Source organism: Elephas maximus, chromosome 13 (assembly GCF_024166365.1).
Source record: "Elephas maximus indicus isolate mEleMax1 chromosome 13, mEleMax1 primary haplotype, whole genome shotgun sequence".
In the NCBI taxonomy this organism is placed as follows: Eukaryota; Metazoa; Chordata; class Mammalia; order Proboscidea; family Elephantidae; genus Elephas; species Elephas maximus.
The window spans coordinates 64,650,330-64,672,045 of NC_064831.1; the positions used below are offsets into that span (position 1 = coordinate 64,650,330).

At 50.5% G+C, this 21,716-nt stretch overlaps 1 protein-coding gene across 4 annotated transcripts in view; it reads left to right on the forward strand.

Moving 5' to 3' along the window:
- The window catches only part of ARID3B (AT-rich interaction domain 3B), a 54,895-nt gene extending 36,350 nt beyond the window's left edge, over positions 1–18,545 (forward strand). For 3 of the 4 annotated variants that reach the window (XM_049906001.1, XM_049906000.1, XM_049906002.1), the window contains exons 5-9: positions 9,730–9,913; positions 11,137–11,417; positions 11,538–11,786; positions 13,249–13,347; positions 16,126–18,545. In XM_049906001.1, the coding sequence (XP_049761958.1) occupies positions 9,730–9,913; positions 11,137–11,417; positions 11,538–11,786; positions 13,249–13,347; positions 16,126–16,292 (980 nt within the window). In that variant the 3' untranslated portion in view covers positions 16,293–18,545. The remainder of the gene's footprint in view (positions 1–9,729; positions 9,914–11,136; positions 11,418–11,537; positions 11,787–13,248; positions 13,348–16,125) is intronic. The other variant, XM_049906003.1, reaches the window with a different exon arrangement.
- The last annotated feature ends 3,171 nt before the right edge of the window (positions 18,546–21,716 follow it).

Sequence of the window (21,716 nt, forward strand, 5' to 3'; positions counted from 1 at the left end):
AGGCCAGTGCTCTTTCTTGCTTTGGCAACACCTTTGAAAAACTTGGCCCATAACACCAGCAGGTCCATCACTTTCTCCCTTTGGGGCAACGGACAACCCCTTGTCTCTCCTTCAGTATCCCAAGCCAATAGAGGGAGGTGGCCTGCCTCTCCAGGCCACTGTGGAGTATAGGATCTGACTGCATCTAGCTAATTAATACAAAATAGAGTTCTGTGTGCAGGAGAAGTCTTCATCTGAGGGTAAGGCTTGCCTCTCAGGAAAGGGCAGATGTGACTAACTCAACAGTGGCAGAGAGACTGCCATCTGTTGGGGCAGTTTAGGGTGGGGATGACGTACGCCGGAGACAGAAGCACCTTATACACACCCAGGATGCCCACGAGCCAGGCTCTCCTTGTCAGCCCCTGCCCCATCTGAGCACACTAGGCTGCAAAGCTAAGGAAACACTTGATAGTGTGGAAGACAAGTTTTGTCCAGACCTCACTCGTAGAGCTGCCCTCCCTCCCCCACTAGCTCTGTTCAAGGCTGCAAACTGACCTTGGTTTTCCCAAATGGATTGTTGGATCTGTTTTTGATGTGTATATACAAAGAATTTACTGTGGGAAAGAGGCTTGGCTTGCCTCAAAGTGCAGTTTGAGTGTTTTTCCTTCTGTTGTGTGCTTATCTATCCATCTCAGGCAAGGAAATGTTCCTGACATATATTGCTTTGCCTTTTGGTGGTAAGGCAATTTCTGGTGTATTCTTTGTATCTTGCAGTAAATGGCCTGTGGCTCTGGACACCCTTCCTGGTAGGTTGAAATATGTTGTCTTTCTTAGATGAAATAGGCCTTGTGACTTCATGGACTAACTTGATCCCCAAATGAAAGTTTAAAACTCTAATATTTAAGGATCAGGATTAGCCCTTTGTCTGAGGGCAGGTCTTTTCCTTTCCCCAGGTGATACAGCTGCTATTGATAAATACACATCGTGTTTTTTTTTTTTTAATAGTCACTTAGTACTTCATAACTAGCTATCAGTTATCCACCGTAATGGGAAGGGAGTTGGTTCTTGAAAGGCACAATTAATTTGAAAAGCTTGCTTTTGTCATTAAATTCAGCCTTTCTCCTTAGAAATCTTTATCGGTACTTCTAGCACATGGTAAAATTGGGTTATTTGGCAGTTTCAGCTCTTTTGTTGAAGGTGAGCGAATATTCAGTGAGTAGTCCAAGAGTTGGTGTAGGGGAAGGTTGAAGTGAGGGTTTGGTCCACTTACACTGTGGGAAACTCTGCTGGGTCTTGAGAGGCTGGTGGCACAGATTGGTAATAGAAGCTCGGACAGCTGTGCAGTGCCCAGCCAAAAGGCCCTTGAGTGGTTGCACCTCGCACAGGCTGCCGGCCACCCCTTCTCCTGGACAGACCAGCCAGGTCTATTGATCCTGCAGGAGACAAAGCAGAGAAGACCCGACAGGCCCTTGGCATTCATTTTGTTATCTCCTAACTCTGTACACAGAAGATAAAAACTCTTTTAGGAAAGAGACAGCACAACCGTACGCATAATTTTATTAGCCATAGCAGAATACAGCATGAGGTACACTGTTGAAATTCACCTAAAGCAATTAGCCTGTGCTGGAGTATCAAAAAGAGTGATGAATTTAAAATTAGCCTCCCAGGTTGTGGAGCCATGAGAACTCCCATACAGTGCTGGTGGGAGTGTAAATAGATACAGCCACATTAGAAATCTGTGGGTAGTAGTTACTAAAGCAAAACATTTATGTGCTGACCCTTTTACCCAGCAAGTCCACTGCTAGGTATTATACCCAATAGAAATGAGTGCTTATGTTCACTGAAAGACACAGGCAAGAATATTCATAGCAGCACCATTCATTATGACTAAAAAGTGGAAACAAATGTCCATCAGCAATAGCGTGGATAAATAAATGGTAGCAAAGTTGTATAGTGGAGTACTACGCACCAATAAAAAAAGAATGAACTACTGCTTTACACAACTGGGATGATCACAGACCTAACGTTGAGCAAAAAAAAAAAAAAAAAGCCAGACAGAGCAATACATATGATTCCATTTATTTATGTGGTGATACATGTCAGAGGTTACCTCCAGGGTGGGATAGGGTGGGAAGATGGATATTGACTGGGAAGAGGCATGAGAGAGTTTTCCAAGGCACTAGAAAAGTTCCGTATTTTGATCTGAGTAATGATTACCTGTTACCATCAAGTTGATTCCAACTCAGAGTGACACTATAGGACAGAGTAGAACTGCCCTATCGGGTTTCTAAGGAGCAGTGGTGGATTCAAACTGCCAACCTCTTGGTTAGCAGCCAAGCTGTTAACCACTGTGCCACCACAGCTCCGAGTAATGGTCCCATGGGTTATATGGATGTAAGAATTTGTTTAGCTATCTACTTTAGATTAGTGCACTACACTATATATAAGTTATATTTCAATTATGTGTAAACCCAGTAAACCCAGTGCCGTCGAGTCAATTCCGACTCATAGCAACCCTATAGGACAGAGTAGAACTGTCCCATAGAGTTTCCAAGGAGCGCCTGGCGGATTCGAACTGCCGACCCTTTGGTTAGCAGCCGTAGCACTTAACCACTATGCCACCAGGGTTTCCTAATTATATATATACACATATATATATACATGCATACGCACACACACATTTCAAGACAAAAAAGTGGGCCCAGTTTGAGGGTGATTTGAGGTAGAGGGCTTATGGGTGCCCATCAGTCCAGTAGGAGGATGTTTGCGTGTCTTTCGCCTTTGCCCTGTTGAGTGGAACAGTCTGCCTACAGGCTGTGCTGCATACTGCCAGGCACTGCTGCCCAGTTCCCCCGGTGGAAGGTATTTTCTGCATAAACAAGTCAGGGAAGAAAATCCCCAGTCACTTCTCTGCCGGGTTCTGGAGAGCAGGGCTGGAGCAGGGTGAGAATCAACATGCAGAGGAGCGGAAGGAGCCCCGCCTGCCTTTCTGCCTGCACACATTCCCTCCTTAACCTGGGTCTTAACTCTGCGAGGCTCCCTGGCTGGCAGCCCAGCTCTCTTGACAGTCTTGCTATGGCAGTGATTAATGACCATTTTCAAAGCCAGGAAAAAGCATCGAGGGTCCCTGGCAGGGCCACGCCCTGGGTCTTGGGCCCTCACCCCTGACCAAGAGGCAGGAAGGCAGCCATGTGGGTCTGTCTGGGGTCCCTGCTTCCAGTTGCTCCTGGTCTTCACTGGAATGTCCCTGTTCTCTGTGGTGGGGAAGGAGTGACTTTCCCTCCAACACTCTTGCCGTCTCCCACCTTTGTCTCTAGAGCCAGAGGAGGCCATCTCTTCTCCCGCTCTCCTCACCTATAGCCCCAGCTACTTCCCCAGCTGTCTGAATGCCAGGGAGCAGCTTTTGTTTAGCCACGGGTCAGTGCCGGAAGCTCCTGACCACAGCTCGTGCAGCTTTGGCCTGCTAGTGCGGGTGCCTGGCAGCGTTCCTACCCACGAGAGTTAAAGCCTGGGAACCCAGCAGCTTCACTGGGTCCTTGGCCCTCATAAAAGCCTTTCACTACACCCTCAGGCTGCCTCAGGTTCCCTGGCTGAAATCTGATAAGGGGCCTCTTTGTTGGAACTGTCAGTCTCCTTTATTGAGGAGGGAACTGGAGACCAGTGGCATTTCTTGGGGTACAGATAAGGCTCAGGATTCCTGTCAGGGAGCCCATGATTAATTACCCTCAATCCTAGCTCCTGCTATGACAGCAGTGACTGACAGGCTACATGCTTCCCCATCAGGTGCTCACACTCCCTCTGGGGGCAGAGATTCGGCCTCCAACAGGGCCAACCCTGGTGGCCACAAACAGCCTCCCTTCAGTGGGTAGTTTGCCTCTCCCCTGGCCCTCTGCAGCTTGCTTTTGCACTTACTGTGGGCAGGAGCTTGTCTTCTCTCAAGTGAAGGGCTTCGTTAAGGGAAAATACAATACAGGTCAGAGAGCAGGCTAGAGATCTGCCTCCCTCCCCACCTTCCCCAAAAGACTTCTCACTGGAGCCGTTACTTGTGGACTTCAACTTCACAGATCTGGCACTAAGCCACACAGGCCCCCTCCACAGGAGAGGATCCCAAATCATCTGTGTCAAAGTCACCTGGCAATATTATTCCATAATTTAAGCAAGCTCCTAAAACGTAAGTCACCCTCCCTTTGGTAATAATAACAACTATCAAATTTTTAAAGGAGCCCTGGTGGCACAGTGGTTAAGAGCTCAGCTGCTAACCAAAAAGTCGGCAGTTCAAATCCTCCAGCTGCTCCTTGGAAAGCTTGTGGGGCAATTCTACTCTGTCCTATAGGGACACTGTGAGTTGGAACCAACTTGACGGCAGTGGGTATCAAATTTATTTCAGTTTTTATTCATAGACTCATAGGACTTTAGAAGTAAACATCATCTAGCCAAACTCTTCATTTCACAGATGGGGAAACTGAGGCTTGAATATACCTGTCTCCCCACCCTACCTGTTGTCCTCCAGCATTATGTATTGGTTTCTTCCTCGTTCAGGGAGGTAAACTCAGCTAAGAGGCCTTCACCCACCCCTTCTTTCTTCATAGTTAAACCTGCTTTGGACAAGGGCCTGGCTACCAGGTCCAAGCTGCAGAGACAGACCACGCTGAGAATTCGGCCTCCCCCTTAAGTTTTCAGAAGGATCAAATCCAAAGCAGGATTTTGTGTTTAAATTATCTGGGTAATTGTCCAAACCTAACAGTGAGAAAACCATACCGTCATCTAGAACTAGCACTCGGATTAGCATATGTCTGGCTTCTGACAATACGGGGGGGCCTGCCTGCACTGGGCGCTCTTGGCAACTTTACAGCTGGCCAGCCACGGGAAGAAAGCACCGATGTCCCTTATCACTTGATTTCTAGATGCAGGGTGCCTGACCAAGGCACAGGGATCCCGGTGAGGAGCATGCAGTCTGGGTCCCTGATACACCCAGAGTGGGGCTGAGCCACGGAGCAGGGCTGCAGCACACCCCTTGACTGCGGTTTCTCTCTGGTGTGGGGAGACAGTTCCCAGGGTGGCCTGTCCCTCCCCCTTGTGGTACAGGGACGAGGTCACTTACTGGCTAGGTTTACAGCCTTGATTCCATGTGCTGCTTTGACCCTGCCTTGTCTTCCCGAGTCCTGTATCTGCCACTGTTACTCTTGCCCCTAAGCAATTCTCAGTCTAATTCAGGCACATGATGTGTGACCACAAAGAGGCTAATTTTTAAAGAAATTTCTGCATCCATAACAGTGTTGTTCTTCAAAGAAACCATTTCAAACGTCTCGACATTAGGTCAGTGACTACTCAGAATTCGTGATTCCTCACTGGGAGTTGCCTTCAGCGGCAGTTTAAGCCACACTAGAAAACCATCATGGTTTGTGGCCACACCCCATTGTCAATCAGAGACAGTAAACAGCCTGGTCACTCATCCTGTTTACCTGGCTTCCCTCCAAATGAATGATGTGCATTTCTAACGTAAAGTTCACCCTCCGCGTTTGAAAATTGACCATCATTGAAGAGATTTAAAAGAAAATCGTGCCAACTCTGAAAGCTGTTCACAAATGGAGTTCCAAAAACGTGTGGTGTCTGACTCTCAAGGTGACAGTTGAGAAGGCCAGCCAGCCCTTGTCTGTAAGCTTTGCTGTGTTGGTTTAAACACTCAGGAGCATCTGTTCTTTGTACGCTGCCTTCCCCTTCTAACACCTGTTTCCCCTTCCCTCTGGCACCGCTGTGTGAAGTCATGGCTTTTCCTAACTCACTGTCCATTCTTTTGTCCTTCCCCCGATGGAATCACTTGCAAGTCCTCTTACTGTGGGACCTGGAAAACAAGGAGCTAAACCACTCTGGACCCCTATTCCCTGTTCGTTTAATAAGGATAGTAGCAATCCCAATGAGCCATGCTAGGCCCTGAGAGGACAAGGTGGCTTCTGTTCAGGACTATCAGCTGACTTAAAGTTCACACCACAGCAGGCACACCAGAAGTATAAGGAAAATGTGCTTAAGATTCCCAGGTGGGTTACCACGGAGCTGGTTGCTTTGACTCTGAGAAGCATTTCTTTTTATTTCCATGGTAAATTAATTGATTAAACACTTGAATGTTCAAGGCATGGTGAAGGAAAGACAATCCCTGCCTTCAGAGTGTTCAGTCCTGCTGGGAAGCCAGGCAAACGTAGGTGAAACAATTAGAGAATAATTATTTGCTGAACTTGTAATAGAGTTGCAATAGAAATTCTGGAAAGGAAGAAATCCTTGTGAACTGGGATGGGTAGAAAACTACCTGGAGGAAGTAGACATTGAAGGATATTGTGGAGTCAGGTCATTTTAGGTTTATGGAGTAGCAGAAGTGAGCTTGCGGAGGGGATAGTGAGAAGACCCAACTAACAAGAGCGAGAGTGAGTTGTTGGGATATGCTTGAAACATTTCCTACGTAAATTTTTTTCTTCTAAATTTTGTTTATTTTGTTGTTGTTGAGAATATACACAGCAAAACATAGACCAATTCAACAGTTTCTACATGTATGGTTTAGGGACGTTGATTACATTCTTCGAGTTGTGCAACCATTCACGATTCTCACCCTTTTCTGAGTTGTTCCTCCCCCATTAACAAACTCATTGCCCCCTAAGGTTCCTATCTAATCTTCCAAGTTGCAGTTGTCAATTTGATCCCATATAGATAGCTCTTAAAAGAGCAGAATGCTCAAAGCTGGTATCTTTTACTAGTTAAGCTAAAGTCTTGTTCGGTTTTAAGATAACTTCAAGGGATAATTTTGGTTTAAGGTTTAAAGATCATCTCAGGGCCTAAATAATTCTTAAGAGAGTGTTGGGGAACATGGTTCACGAGGTTGGACATGTGGGTTGGGATGAATAGGCAATAGGAGTCTTTGTAGGCTTTGAAACAAGGAAGCAAGTGACATGGTGAAAGTGGTATTTTAATAAGATTGTCTGGTGGCAGTGTGTAAGTTGAGTGTATGGATAAAAGGCTGCTACAGGCATCTAAGTATGAAGCAACAAGGGCCTGGTCAGGGTGGTGGCTGCAGATTGGAAAGGAAGGTACTTTTGAAAGGTATCTCAGAGGAAGAATCCATGGGGCATCCTAACAACCTAAGAGTGAATGATAAATGAGAGAAGAGAAGCTGGTGCCCTCAGACCTCAAAGAATGATGGTGCCGCTGGGGGAAAAAAGGAGTAACGGAAAAGGGGCATGTAATAGTTTAGGGGCGTGAAGGTAAGTTCAGTGTGAACAGTCTGAGTTGGAAGTTCATAGGTTACACACAGGAAGATTGTGGAAATGCGAGCTTTGGGGGCTTATGCGAGGGGGCCTTGGAAGGACCCCCCCTAGAGTATCCAGGTGATGCCATGGAAAATGTGAACTCGCCAGGGCCATAAGTGCTTGAGTAGACAGGCCTCCACGTGGAGGTGGACTCTAGCCCTCTTCTGGCAGGAACCAGTTCTGCTGCATCAGGCTTTTGTCTTTAGGTAGGACTAAGGTTTACTGCCTGGAGCAGTTGGGAGAAAAACTAACCAGCACATGAGCTGTGAGTCTTAAGAGTATACCAGTAATCTTCTGATAGTTTACTTGTGAACTGGAATAGGTAGAAAACTACCTGGAGGGAGTAGTCTAAGTCTATGACCCTTTTGTCCTTGGCCCTCCAAAGAACAGCTGATCAAGACTGAGGTCTTAGAGATCTGTAGCCCCCATGTTTAGATAAGAGGCCTGACCCTCAGCACAGTCCACCTGTCTTTGCTCGCGCTGCTTCCTTTTCATAAATGTGGGACCCTTCCCTCCATTCTTTGGCTTGAATTAACCTGTAGAAGAGTTGTCCTGGGATGGTGAGGCTGACATTCCAGGGCTGAGAAGAAAACAGCTGTTCCTTAGGGGAAAGAAGCAGTAGGAGCAGAAGCAAGCAGCCCTTCTCTGGTCAAGCTGGCCTCAAATGTGCCAGGCAGCTCAGTGAGCCCTCGCCAAGATCAGGACCAGTGGGAAGAGGGCAGGACAGAGGAGGAGCAGCCTGTATACAGTAAAAGGGTTTGCCATCAAAAGGCAACAAGTCTCAGGCCCTGCCCTGGACGGTGACCCTTCCCTGTGGAATTCTCGCCTCTGACCTCCAGATCATTAATCCCGAGGCTGCCAAATGACAGTCATCCATCACGCCTCCTGACGAGCATCCCAGCCGGCTGTGAAAGGACCCTGGCCCCACCCTCCTTGCTGTCCCCTGGTGCTCATTAGTAGCCCTTCCTGCTCGGTGCCAGGTTTCCTAATCAAGTCCCTGGCTCCGCTCACTTCCCTTCGGGGGCCAGCGGGCGGAAGCTACTCTGACCCTCCCTCTTTCAAAGGCCAGGGAAGGAGTGAGGAGAGCATTGTTGAGTGGCTTTTCATCCCCTTGGAGACCTGCGTATCCAGCGGCTCCTTTGACGTGGCAAGGCACACACGAGAGAAAAAGCAATCTCTCCATCCTGCAGCAGGGCCAGTGGCCGCAAGTGTCAGCAGTAAAAGAAGAGAAAGCAGGCGGTATAGCAGATAAATAGGAGCCAGGGTGAAGAAAGCAGTTTGCAATGCACTGCTAACCTAAAGGTTGGTGGTTGGAACCCACCCAGCGGCTCTGCAGAAGCAAGGCTTGGCTATCTGCTTCCGCAAAGATGACAGCCAAGAAAACCCTGTGGGGCAGTTGGGCTTTGCACACATGGGGTCGCCATGAGTCTGAATAGATTCCGAGGTGGCTAACGACAACACGCAAATCAACACACTGACAGGCTGCACTGAGTGCTACAAAAGGTGCCCAGGGAGCTGCACCTGCAGATGATTGCGACAAGACCTCCCCCGTGCAGGCAGTTAGGACAAGGCTTCCCTGAGGAGGCGACGAGTGAATGGAGGCGGAAGGCTTCAGAGGAGTTTGAGTTGCCACATCATCAGGAAACAGTCTGGACTGATATAAGTTTCCAGGAAAAAGATCCTAGAAATCATCTAGTCCAGCCCTCTTATTTAACAATGGGAAAGCAGATCCAGAGAGGTTAAGTGTTTTGCCCAAGGCCACACAGTGAATTTGACCAGTCCTGTGCATCCCAAACAAAAGTGATAGTCTGATAGTTTTCAGACTTTTGGAGACTTGAGTCAAATTAAAATTACACTTTAAGCAAGTTCATGAACCTTATTTTCAACTCAGCAAAAAGTAGGCAGACACACTGACGGGGAACACAACAGAGAGTCCCTAATGAAGCAAGAGAAGAGTGTGGAGCAGAACTCAGATTTTCATGAGGAGACCAGACTTAATGGTCCGACTGAGGCTGCAGGGAGCCCCGAAGACATGGCCCTTGGACTTCCTGTTAACCCAGAGCTAAAACCATTCCCGAAGCCAACTCTTCAGACGAAGATTAGACTGGACTACAAGACATAAAGGATACTCGTGAAGAATGTGCTTCTTAGTTCATGTAGATACACAGGACCAAATGGGCAGCTTCTGTCCAGAGGTGGGGTGAGAAGGCAGAAAAGGATCGGAGCTGGCTGACTGGACATGGGAAACCTGGGGTAGAAAGGGGGAATGCGCTGTCACATTATGGGGATAGCAACTAGGGTCACTAACAATGTGTGTATAAATTTTTATATGAGAAATTAATTTGAGCTGTAAACTTTCACCTAAAGTACAATAAAAAAAAAGTGGGCAGACACAGATGTCTTCTTTCTCTGCTTGGCGATGACACAACTCTCTCTTTTTCTCTTTGGGCAATCACAGGGACCCCTATCAACCGAATACCCATCATGGCCAAGCAGATCCTGGACCTGTACATGCTGTACAAGCTGGTGACGGAGAAGGGCGGCCTGGTGGAAATCATCAACAAGAAGATCTGGAGGGAGGTCACCAAAGGCCTCAACCTGCCCACGTCCATTACCAGCGCCGCCTTCACCCTTAGGACCCAGTGAGTGGCCAGGGCCTGGGGGAAGGAAGCTAGAGGTGGAGAAAGGGAGATGTTCTAACCTAGAGTAAAGGAAGGAAGTTCCACTGTACAGTCAGCAAGATGAGTGGAATTCCTGAAGTGACAGTCGGGAGCTTTCTGAGGTGAACCCGTCATTAAACCTAAATGATAACAACTACCACCACTTACCAAGGGTCTCCTGTGTGGCAATATTTTACCGTATTGTTTCATTTTAAACTTCACAATCAATCCCATAAAGCAGGTGTTAGCCCCACTTTCCAGCTTACAAAACCCAGATGTTCAATAATTTGGCCAAGGCATACCAGCCAGTAAGTGGCAGAGCTGAGATTCAAACCTGTCCTCTGCCTCTGGAATCCACACTCTTTCCAGGACACCATCTCCCAAATAGCACTTCCACCCTAAGCCTGGACCTCCTTAACCGGACATTCAGCTTGCCCAGCAATAGGGGGCGGGAAGAAAACAGGCAGTCAGACCCCGTCAGGATTGGCAACCTATTTTTATAACCATTTGAATTAATTACAAAGCTGGATAGAAACAGTGAAACCAAAAGTACCATTAGAGAATGAGGGGCTGAGGGGATTCTGTTCTTTGGATCACACTGGAAGTTGCTGTGTGAAGAACATGGAAGGCACAGCTGACGTACCAGTTGGGGCAGCCTGTCGTGGCCTACATGAGAAGCGCAGGGGTTGTATCTATTGCAGTTGTCCCAGCAGAAGTTGAGAAGCTGGGGACAGAGCTATGACGGGAACAGCAGTCTCCTTTTCCACCCTCTTTCAAGACCTTTGGGTAGAGAGTTGCATCTTGGGGCATCTGACACAAGAAGGACAGCACTGCCATGTTCCACACACAATGGGAAGAATTGTTCCCTTCTGACCAGCCTAACCCAGAGTGGTTAGGAGATCAAGGAGCCAGAGAGACATTGCAAAACATGGGCCCGATTTCTGTCAGCACTAAAAAAGGCACCAAAACAAACGTGAAAACATTATACGTTATTTATTTCCCTCAAGGAAAGATGCCTCAAATTTGAGCAGTGTTCGGAATTGAGAAGCAGGTAGAGGAGCCTCACCTCCACCAAGTGCACCGAGGCTGCCATCCTCTACCCCAGAGGCCTGTCTGACAGGTTGCTTCCAGAGAGCCAGCAATGTAAACTGAGCAGTCTCTGGTGCCGTGTTTTGGATCATTCTTCCTTCCTTCCTTCCTTTCAGGTACATGAAGTATCTATATGCCTACGAGTGTGAGAAAAAAGCCTTGAGCTCCCCAGCTGAGCTCCAGGCGGCCATCGATGGTAACCGGAGGGAGGGGAGACGGCCTAGCTACAGTTCCTCGCTGTTTGGCTACTCACCCACTGCTGCTTCTGCTGCGGCTGCCGGGGCCCCTGCCCTTCTCTCCCCACCCAAGATCCGCTTCCCTATCCTTGGGCTTGGCTCCAGCAGTGGCACCAGTGCCAGTAGCCCTCGGCTGTCCCCAGCAACCACTCTCAGGAAAGGTTAGCAGGGCCCTTGGGGGAGGAGGAAGGGAAGGGAGGTGGTACGCCGAGTCTCCCCAGGCCCACAATTGGATTTGTTGGGTGGGAGGATGGATTGGTCCAGCTCTGGTTCCTTCACAGGTGACGGAGTCCCCGTGACAACGGTGCCCGTGCCAAATCGCCTAGCTGTGCCGTTGGCAGGCCAGCAGGCCAGTACCCGGACTGCCACACTGGAGCAGCTGCGGGAGCGGCTGGAGTCAGGGGAGCCTCCTGAGAAGAAGGTGTCAAGGCTGTCAGAGGAGGAGCAGCGCCTGGTGCAGCAGGCCTTCCAGCGCAACTTTTTCAGCATGGCGCGGCAGCTCCCCATGAAGATCAGGATCAACGGCAGAGGTAAGCCCCAGGCTCCGGGCAAGTGCCTCCCTTCTCAAGTGGTGCCAGACCCCAGCTCCACTGGGTGCCCACTCATGTCCCCCGGGACTGGGGCAGGGTGGTAAGGCTGACGTAGAAAGGTCATACTCCTGACTAGAAGGAACCCCTCCAGTTCTGCCCTTGAGGGCCTCAGTGGTCGCTAAGATCTCAGTTCCAAGCTGAGGTCCTTTTCTAGGGGACCAGAAATGGCCTCAGGCAGTGCCCTGTTCTCTAGTTATTCAAGGAGGAGGAGCCAGAGATCTTCAGAGACAGCTCCTGTTTCTCCCTCCCACCAGCCTTTTGATGTGTCTAAATTAAATTAGAGGGCTCAGCCTTCACCCCAGCACCTCACCAGATGGAGGCGAGAGCAGGGCACAGCTGTCGCTCCTGAGCCTCACTGAGGGGCCAGAGCTGCCTCAGGCTGGCCTCACGTTGGTGTGTGTGCTGGTGACCCTCAGGAATAGCAGGGAAGGAGGAAATACAAGTTTGGCAGCATAATTGACATCTTTCCCCTTCCCCTCTACATTTTTCTACTGCCTCACCCTCTCTTCCCTGAACCACACGCTCCGTCTCCCTTGTTCCTCTTTCTCCATTTACCCCCCACACGCATTTCTTTGCCATTCTTGCCCTGGACTCTATCAGAACAAATAGGAATCAGCATGTGTTGGGAAGAAATTGAGGGTGAAGGGAGCTAGGGCCCTACCTGTTCCGTTTTCCCCGACCCGGGTGAGGAGCCTGAAGAAGCTGGGAGGTAACAGACCCTAGAGCTGGACTCTGTCCTCCATTACCTGTTCAGGTGCTCTTGGTCCTATACAGAGCCAGAGGCAGCTCACCTGGAAGAGTCTCCCTGTGCTGAAAAGAGCAGGGCCTGGGGTGAACCAGGCAGAGGCCCTGGCTGCCCGTGCAGCACCTGCAGCCTTCCAGAAACACCAGCTGCTTGGGTTTAGATGCAGTGCCCAGGCTGGGCCAGCTGCTGGGGAGGTAGAACCACCTTCTGGAGGAACTCACAGCCTAGCTACGGAATCTCTTGTCACTGGCAGGAGGAGGCAAAGGAGTCCATAAATACAGGGACTGGCTCTCACTGACCTCTGATTTCCTGGGGCCTGATGCCAGCAGGTGCTCGGTGAGAGTCTGCTGAATTGCAGTGGCGTTAGTGCACAGCGGCTGAGCTGAAGTCAGCCTTCTTGCTGTGTGCAGTTCCCTTGTGAGAGCAGAGGACTTGGGAAATGAACTGGCTTACCAGAGAAGGCAAGTGACAGGAAGTTGACAAGCCTGGGTTCTCCTGCCAGACCTTAAGGTCAGGAGAAGGCAATACAGGTGCTTTCTAACAACACGAGGCCTTGACCTGGTGCAGCCAGGCAAGGAAAGTGGAGTGTGTTGAAGAGGACCATGGAAGTGCTGTGGGCGGTTTGACCAGGCCCAGCTTCTCCCTTGTCCCCAGCAGAAGACAGATCAGAGGCCTCAGCTGCAGCCCTGAACTTGACTACGAGCAGCATTGGGAGCATCAACATGTCTGTGGACATCGACGGCACCACCTACGCAGGTGAGGTTCTTGAGCCCTGGGGGAGGCCCAGGCCTCAGTGGCCAGCCCCAGTGCACTTGCAGCTGACCCTGCTTGTCTCCTCTGTGTGACCGCCCCCAGGGTGGCTTCCTTTATGTAGTCTCGGGGTTCCAGAGGTAGAGTGCATCCTCTGGACTGTTGGAGGCTGAGAATTGTTAACGGGGATGGCAGATCCCCTGACCCCTGGCAGAAGGATAGACACCCTTGTCTAGCCCTGTTGGACCAGCTTTCAGTTCATTCACTGAAATAGTCATTTAACATGCAGGGGAGTCATAAGCAGTTCCTTCCACGTCGCGTTCTTATTTACATCCATGTCCACCACTCACAGACCCGATGCGAGGCCACGGCCCTTTCTTTGTGGGTCAGCTGTTCTCTTTCATAAAGCATACTTACATTACATCATCTGTCATTTCTCTCTCTTTAAAATGAACTAAGCACTAAGATGCAAAGCAATCTGAGCGCAAGAGAATCATTCCACAGTCTTCATTTTTTCCCCCAGTCTTTGACAGTTGTTTCTCCCCAAACCTAATTTGGTACAGTTTTTGGTTGGTTGGTTGATTGTTGAGCACCTTTACCAAGTCTTTCTACAGCCTTCAATTTAGTTCTCATAGAAACAGCAGTCCTCTTCCCGTGTTTATTTCATGGGTGTAGGTGTGAGCTGGGAAACAAACCAGCTGATTCATTAAGCATAGCTTGATGAGTAGGAGCCCAAGGGCCCCAGCACACTAGGGAGTGGCCTCCTGCCATTGGTGCGTGGGGTGTGTTGGCCAGTCTGGGAGGTGCCCAGTGGAAATGGCCAAAATCTTCTACTGCATCTTCCATCAAAACTGAGAGCATTTCCTCAGGGGCACGCTCCTGTCTTTTGAATTTTTCCGGGAGCTAAGCCCCCTAGGGGAGGCCCTGGGTGGTGCAAATCATTAAGCACTGGACTACTAACCAAAAGTTTGGTGGTTTGAGTCCACTCAGAGGCACCTTGGAAGTAAGGCCTGGCAACCTGCTTCCAAAATGTCACCACCCTGAAGACCCTGTGGAGGAGTTCTGCTCTTCACACATGGAATCAACGCAACAGACACAACAACAAAAAAGCACCCTCAAAGCACCACCTTCCAGGCCTTGTGGAGGCCCCTTCATGTGCTGGATCTCCCTTGGGCATCAGGGTGGGAGTTAGGGAAGGGGACAGAAGTTCCTGGAAGCAGCTCCCAGAGAAGCTGTGGTATCAAGTTGACTTGCTAGTTACCGGAATAGTGGGCGCACAATCTACAGGCCACGTTCAGGTGTCTCTGCCTGACACAGGAGGCCCCTGGAGGAGACCCAGGTCTGCTCTGGCTGGGCAAGCCAGCAGGTAGGCCTGAGTGCCTGTCACCTTGTGGTGCTGTGGTGGTCTGGGAGATTTGGGGGTTGGGTGTGCATTCGTGGAGAGAAGAAGGAGGAAGGAGATCAGTGCCTGGACCCTTTTATCCTCTCATCACTGTCCCTGAGAAAGGCAGAGATGACTTCACCTTCCCTCTTAGAATGGGGAGGAGGAGGTCTGAAGAGGGTTTAAGGCTTCTGAAGAGGGAAGAGCTGCCACCTGCCCCCTCTGCCTTCATCCCTCTGTCCCCCCTGTGCTTTTCTCAGTGGGTGTCTTAATCATCTAGTGCTGCTATAACAATACCACAGGTGGGTGGCATTAACAAACAGAAATGTATTTTCTCTCAGTTTAGGAGGCTAGAAGTCCAAATTCAGGGTGCGAGCTCTAGGGGAAGGCTGTCTCTCTGTCAGCTCTGGAGGAAGGTCCTTGCCTTTTCTGAGTTTCTGCTTTTGGGCATTGTTCATGTGGCTTGGCATCTCTCTTCCTCCATCTCAGCTTCTGTCACTTGCTTATTTAATCTCTTTTATATCTCAAAAGAGATTGACTTAAGACATACCCTACACCATTCTTGTCTCATTAACATAAGAGAGACAGCCATTCCCAAATGGGTTTATAACCACAGGCATAGAGGTTAGGATTTACGACACATATTTTGAAGGGACACAATTCAGCCCAGAACAGTGGGTATGCAGTTGCCAAGGCCAGGAACCCAGGAGTCCTTCCTAACAGCTCCCTCTCTTCCTGTGACAGTAGCTTCCTTGGCCCTAGCCCTCCCAACCCCAGATAGAGGGTTCTGAAACTCAGATCTTGTGATGCCCCATACCTACTTTAAACTCTTAGGGGCTCCACAACCCCTGCTGGGTCAAACCTGCTTTAGGACTGAGCAAGGCCTCCATCACCTTGTCCTCTCCACCTTCCCAGTCTCGTCTGTTGCCACTCCGGCCTTCATCATTCCGTGGTCACACCAAATACTGTCAGCCTCCGTGCCTTTGCTGCCTTTCCCTGCTATGTCTGTGTTCCCCGGATTTCCTCTGCCTGGCACACCACTCCCCCTCTTCTGCATTGGCTACTTTTCCTTCTGCAGCCCAGACAGTCTCTCCCCTGGAGCCTTTCTGGACCAGCCTTCCTGTGCCCTCCAGAGCCTCTGTTCCCACAGCACCTGGCTGCCCTTCCTCAAAGTGTTCATGACATTGCAACAAAGTTCCTCTGTTTGCCTCTCTGCCCCCTTGCCGGGCTGTAGGCATCTGAAGGCAGGAGAGTGTCTGGGAGCCCTCCTCTCAGTGCCCAGCATGGGTTCTAGAACACAGCTTGCATAGAGCGAGGCGAACAGTAAGTCCTTGTGAAAATGAGCTGGACCTGGCCCTTCTCTCCCATCCGCTCACACTTGCTTCTCTCCCACCCTGCCCCAGGTGTGCTGTTTGCCCAGAAACCTGTGGTCCACCTCATCGCAGGATCTGCTCCCCAGAGCGTCGGCAGCAGCGCCAGCAGCAGCAGCAGCAGTTCTCACTGCTCACCAAGTCCTACCTCATCCCGGGGCACCCCCAGTGCAGAGCCCTCCACCAGCTGGTCCCTCTGATGGGCAGAGCCAGCTTCCTACTCCCGCTGTCCTGTCGAGAGTGAAGGACTTTGATGCACAGGATTTACCTCATCTCACGGACCCCGCGTCGAACACCGTTTGGCCAGACGTTGAGGATTTGTCCAGGCTCCATTCAGGTCCTGCTGTACCCTGGGGGCAGGGAGAGGCCGGAGGGGCAGGACAAGGCAGGCGTTGTCCAATCAGGGATTGTCCTGGAGAACTGGGCAGGGGTCTGTGGATGGCCAGCTCCCTCCAGGGCTCTCAGGTCACCTCCCATCCCAGGGCACAGTGTATTGACAATCCGTAAGCCAACACAGGGCTAGAGGCCCTCTATGACCCTTCCCCTTAATTTATTTCCCTTCCCTGCCTTCTGCCGTGACCCCAGGGTCACTGACCTCTCCCTTGCTCAGTCCCCTACTTTTTAACTCTCATGTGGGGCTGCTAGGAGCCAAGAGCCTGCCTCCATGGTCCTTCTCTGCTGAGCATGGGAGGGGGCCCTCCCAGCCCACCTTGCCTACTGGGCTTGGCTCCTGAGTGCTTCCCTCAAATCCAAGTCTTGAATCAGTCCCTAGGGTCCTATATCTCCCTTTTAACGGTCCCAAGGAAGGGCACATGAGGGCAGTTTTCAGGTCCTAGTCCATTGCGGAGGGGAAGGCAGAGCTCGGGGCTGCCCGGGCCCTGGCACCCACCTTACACTGACCCTTCTCTGAACCTCCCCAACCTCCTGCTCCCCCTTCCCCTTGTTGGCCAGCTTTCCCAAGAGCAGCCCGCTTGTCCCTTGGGCCACCCTTCTCCTCCTGGGGCCATCTCAGCCCCCACCTCCCCCAAACCTGCTGATGTCAGGTTCATTGAAATACCTCAGATTTGTAATTGTTGATGTTTGGATCTTCAGGAAGTATTTGCATCTCTGAAATCTTTTTTATATGTGTTTTACTGACTTTGTTTTTTTTATTTTTTTAATTTTTTATTATTGTTCTTGTTGTAGCACCAAAGAATTGAAAGCAGAGCACCCCCAAAGCCAAACAAATGCTTTGGCCTTCCCTAAGAGCCCAGAGAGGAGGTGACTCAGGGATCATGGTGGTGGGGAAGGAGGTGGGATAGAGGTCCCACTCTCACGCCATTTATGAAGACAGTCCTTAATTCGTTTCCTGCCCAAGCAGGGCTTGTCTTGGACCCTTGCCCCAGCTCACCTGTGTCGGGGTAGGATGTCTCCCCTTACTCAACATTGCCACCTCAGGACATGGACAGGCCATGGAAGCCGAGGCCCTTGGTGGCCTTGCCAGAGGTCAGGCTGCCCAGGGAATAAGGAGATGCCGAGGGCTCAGTCTCTCCTCCTGGACCCTGGGGTGCGGCAGGTTGCTCTTTTGTTATGGAGAAAAGGCCGTTTCCTGCACAAGGCTCACCTCTCAATCATCTAGGCCCTGATTTGTTCAGTAGAGCACCATCCACTGTGACGTCATAGGGCTGTGGTGGTAGACCACACCAGCTCAAGCCCATGGCAGAACTCACATTTAAACCTGTTTTGGGAAAGGAAAGGAAAATCAAAAGCTTGAGCACAAAACAGATACCTCAGCCTGTTAAGCAGTGCCTCTGCTGGACTGCATATTCTCTCCCATCCCCAAACCTTCGCACACACACCCTCACAGCCCCGCGCATTGAGACGGACCCTCTGCTGGCGTCGGAAGGGTGTGGGTGAGGAAGGGCACCTGGGATTTGGCGCCAGGGGGAGCACCCACTTGGTTGGCCCTGGTCCACTTGAAGGTGTCTCAGACCTTTGGCCAGTGCGTCTTTCTCGGGTTTGGTCACGACGGATGCACTCTTCCCATCCAGAGGACACAGGGACAGTGTACCATCTCTCTGGTCATTGGGTCCTTCCCGTCCCCCAGGCAGCTTGCCTGGCGTCACCCTCTGAGCAAACCCTCGCTGCCCTCAAGGACAACAGCAGAGTCTCAGAAGGCCTGAGAATGGGGGTACCAGTAGGTGCCCCAGGAGTGGGCCCCTGATCCAGGAGGTGCTTTCCCTGAGGTGCAGTCCTGAAGACCACATGGTAGGCAGGCAGCCTGGGCAGCTCTGTCTCTCCCTGTCCCCATCGTATATGTATTCTCACCAGGAAAATGTGATAGCACATGGGTAGCCTAGGCAGTGGATAAATACCTCAGATATCTTCTTACAGCAAGTGTCTGTATATGTTGTGGTTATTTTCTATCCTACATGTTCTCAAATGTTTATATTTCAATAAACCTCTACCTCTTCACACAAGCAGGTCTCCCTTGGTTGCACTGCAGGAGTCTTCCATTGGGCAGTAACGGGAGAGGTGGAGCCTTCTGAATAAAAAGGGACTGGGTGAACAGCTCCTCTGATACCCAGATTTTCCTGAACCTTTCTCCCCTTCACTGCTTACCCATTCTTTGCCCAGAGCACTCACTCCGATGCTGGGTGTATCTTCTGTATTAGCAGGGGACTCAGACATTGCCTGGGTACCAGAACTAACTCCAGTGGTGTGCATCACTGTCCTGGCAGGCACAGGGCCAGGAGATCCCTTCTTCCATTTAGCAAGCCCTTTTTGAGCTCCTGCCATGTCAGACGCTAAGAATAAGCCGTATTCCCTGCACTTATGAAGCTCACAGCCCTGTCTAGGAGATAGACACCATTATCTAGACAAAACCAGTTATTTCAAATGCAGCATGCTGGGACTCTGAAGAGTAGGCTACTTGGGCAGACATAAGCTGCAGCAGCTCTCTCCAGAATCTCTGGAAGGCTTCCCGGAGGTGGTAACATTGAAGCTGGAAGAATTAGTTTGCCAAATGGGCAAGTAAAGGAAGAGTAGTCCTGGCAGAGGGACTGATGGATATGGAAAGACAGCATCAAAGGGCCTGGTTCCAGGGAACCGTGGCCAGTGCCCAGGGTCAGTGGGGTGGGGAGGATTGGGGCAAAGTCAGAGGGGATGCTAGGCTCTGGGATTTGAGCATCATCCTCTGAGCATCAGGACACTGCCAGTATGTTTTAACCTGGGCATTGGCTTAAAAGGGGCTTTTCTAGAAAGCGTCTGTGACAAGCCGGGAGATATGCTGAGCATGGAGCCCCTGGGGACACTGCCACTGGAACTCAGTCCTAGACCCAGAGTTTGCAGCCTGTTTCTCTGCCATAGCGCACACTCCCATGGATACAACCTGGGTTTTGGCAGAACCAAAAGGAACGTTGAGAGAGGTAAAGCATTAGGTCAATCTGTAATTGCCTTCCATTAACAGTGTCTACCCAGGAGTGAGGTAAGCTTGATTTCAGTCAGATGGGCTGGCATTTCTGTGCAATCCACTGAGGCAGGCTAGTGGGACACCTTTCTCTACCTTATGGAAGTACTAGAGAATGAGGGTGATGTTGGGACAGTTTTGAGCCTCTCTCACTTATTTTTTAAATCTTTTGAAAGGAATAACTAACCCTTCAGTACTTTAATTACTAGTAACCAATGGTTGGTATCACACCTCACAACTTCCTGTGACACGCCAGGGGCTTACATGGAGGTTAAGAGTCCGGGCGTTGTCTGGGAGGGATCTGAGAGGATGAAGAGGATCCAGGGTCCTGAGACGTCCAAGATGGAAACAGTGCTGAGTGACTTGGGGGGCGAAGGAGGGGAGGGACGGATGGGGGCCACTGCTGAGGGAGAAGTGGCAGCTGAGTAAGACTGCTGATCCGAGATGAAGACCCCAGGAGGAGCAAGGCACTAGCCCACTCCAATTCCATCCCATTTCAAATTAACAGAAGAAAATACAGGAGATGGGAACATTCTTACATACTGCTGGGGGGGGGGGCGGGGCGGGTGATGTAAATCGATCCAACCAGTTTGGAAAACACTTTGGGATTAGTCAGTAAAGTTAAGCAAGCATGTGCCCTGTTGTGTGCCATTGCGTCCATTCCAACTCGTAGTGACCCTATAGGACAGAGTAGAACTCCCCCATAGGGTTTCCTAGGCTGAAATCTTTATGGGAGTAGTAGATCGACAGGTCTTTTCTCCCACAGAGCGGCTGGTGGGTTCAAACCGTGGGCCTTTTGGTTAACAGCCAAGTGCTTAACTATTGTGCTACCAGGGCTCTTTATGCATGAGCCTTAACTAACAAAAGCAATCAACCCGTTGCCATCGAGTTGATTCCAACTTACAGAGACCCTATAGGACAGAGTAGATCTGCCCCGTAGGACTTCCAGGGAGCGGCTGATGGATTCAAACTGCCGGCCTTTTGGTTAGCAGCCAAGCTCTTAACCACTAGGGTCCAGCAATTCCGTTCCTAGGCATTGCGCCAGGGATAAGAAGGTTCACGGCAGCACTGGTGGTCATAACTTGACTATGAAACAACCAATTACAGAACACTGATGTGTACCAGGTACTGTTCTAAGTTCTTTACTTGAATTAGCTCACTTAATCATCTACACGTTAATGACATAGCTCTATTCTCTCCATTTTGCAAATGCGGGAACTGAGGCACAAGGGACAGGTAACTAGCCTGAGGTCCCACAGCAGAAGAGCTGGGATTCTAATTCAGTGGCTGCAGAGCCCGGAGCCTGTGTTCCCAACTACAAGTGCTATGAACTCCATATACATGGACTCATTTAATATTCCACTCACAGCCCTCCAAAAAACAAAAAACCCATTGTCGTCGAGTCAATTCTGACTCATAGCGAGCCTACAGGACAGTGTAGGGTTTCCAAGGAGCACCTGGTGGATTTGAAATGCCGACCTTTTGGTTAGCAGCCGTAGCACTTAACCACTATGCCCTCACAGTCCTAGGAGGTAATTATTTTGTTCACTTTACAGATGAAGTAACTGAAGAACAGAAAGGTTGGGAAACTTGCTCAAGGTCACCTATCTGGTGAATGACAAGGCTGGGATTGGACTAGAAAGCTGCTGCCCTGAACCTGCTTTCAGTGAGGGGAAGGGGCGGCCCAACACGGTGATCAAAGGGAGGCAGAGGAGCGACAGGGTGGTTCTCCCCCATCTGCTCTACCACCCTGAACCCAGTCACCAGGCTGCCCTTAGCTGCTCCAAACATCGCTGACAGTGAAGGAAAGCTTCCCCGGGGCATGCAGCAGACCTCCCCTCCCACCTTATTGGCCAGGACTGGGTCATGCGCCCTCCCCTAAACCAATGGGAATGGGGATCGGGACGACTGTGAATGACCTTGGACTAATAGTGATGGGCGGAAGGGAAGAGAGGACCCCAAACCTGATGGCACTTTGCCCTCAGGGAAAGAGGCCAGCGGGTCTCTGGAACAGAAAGAACGTGGAAGTGGTGGCAGAGGGGCTGTGGAGGTCTGAAATCACCACCGAAGGGCAGGGGAACAAGACTGCCCAGGGACAGGTTGCAGGAACTGGAACAGTTGGGGGTCCAGCAGAGCTTGGAGACTGTGAGGTGTAAACTCCCATGGGCAGACTGGA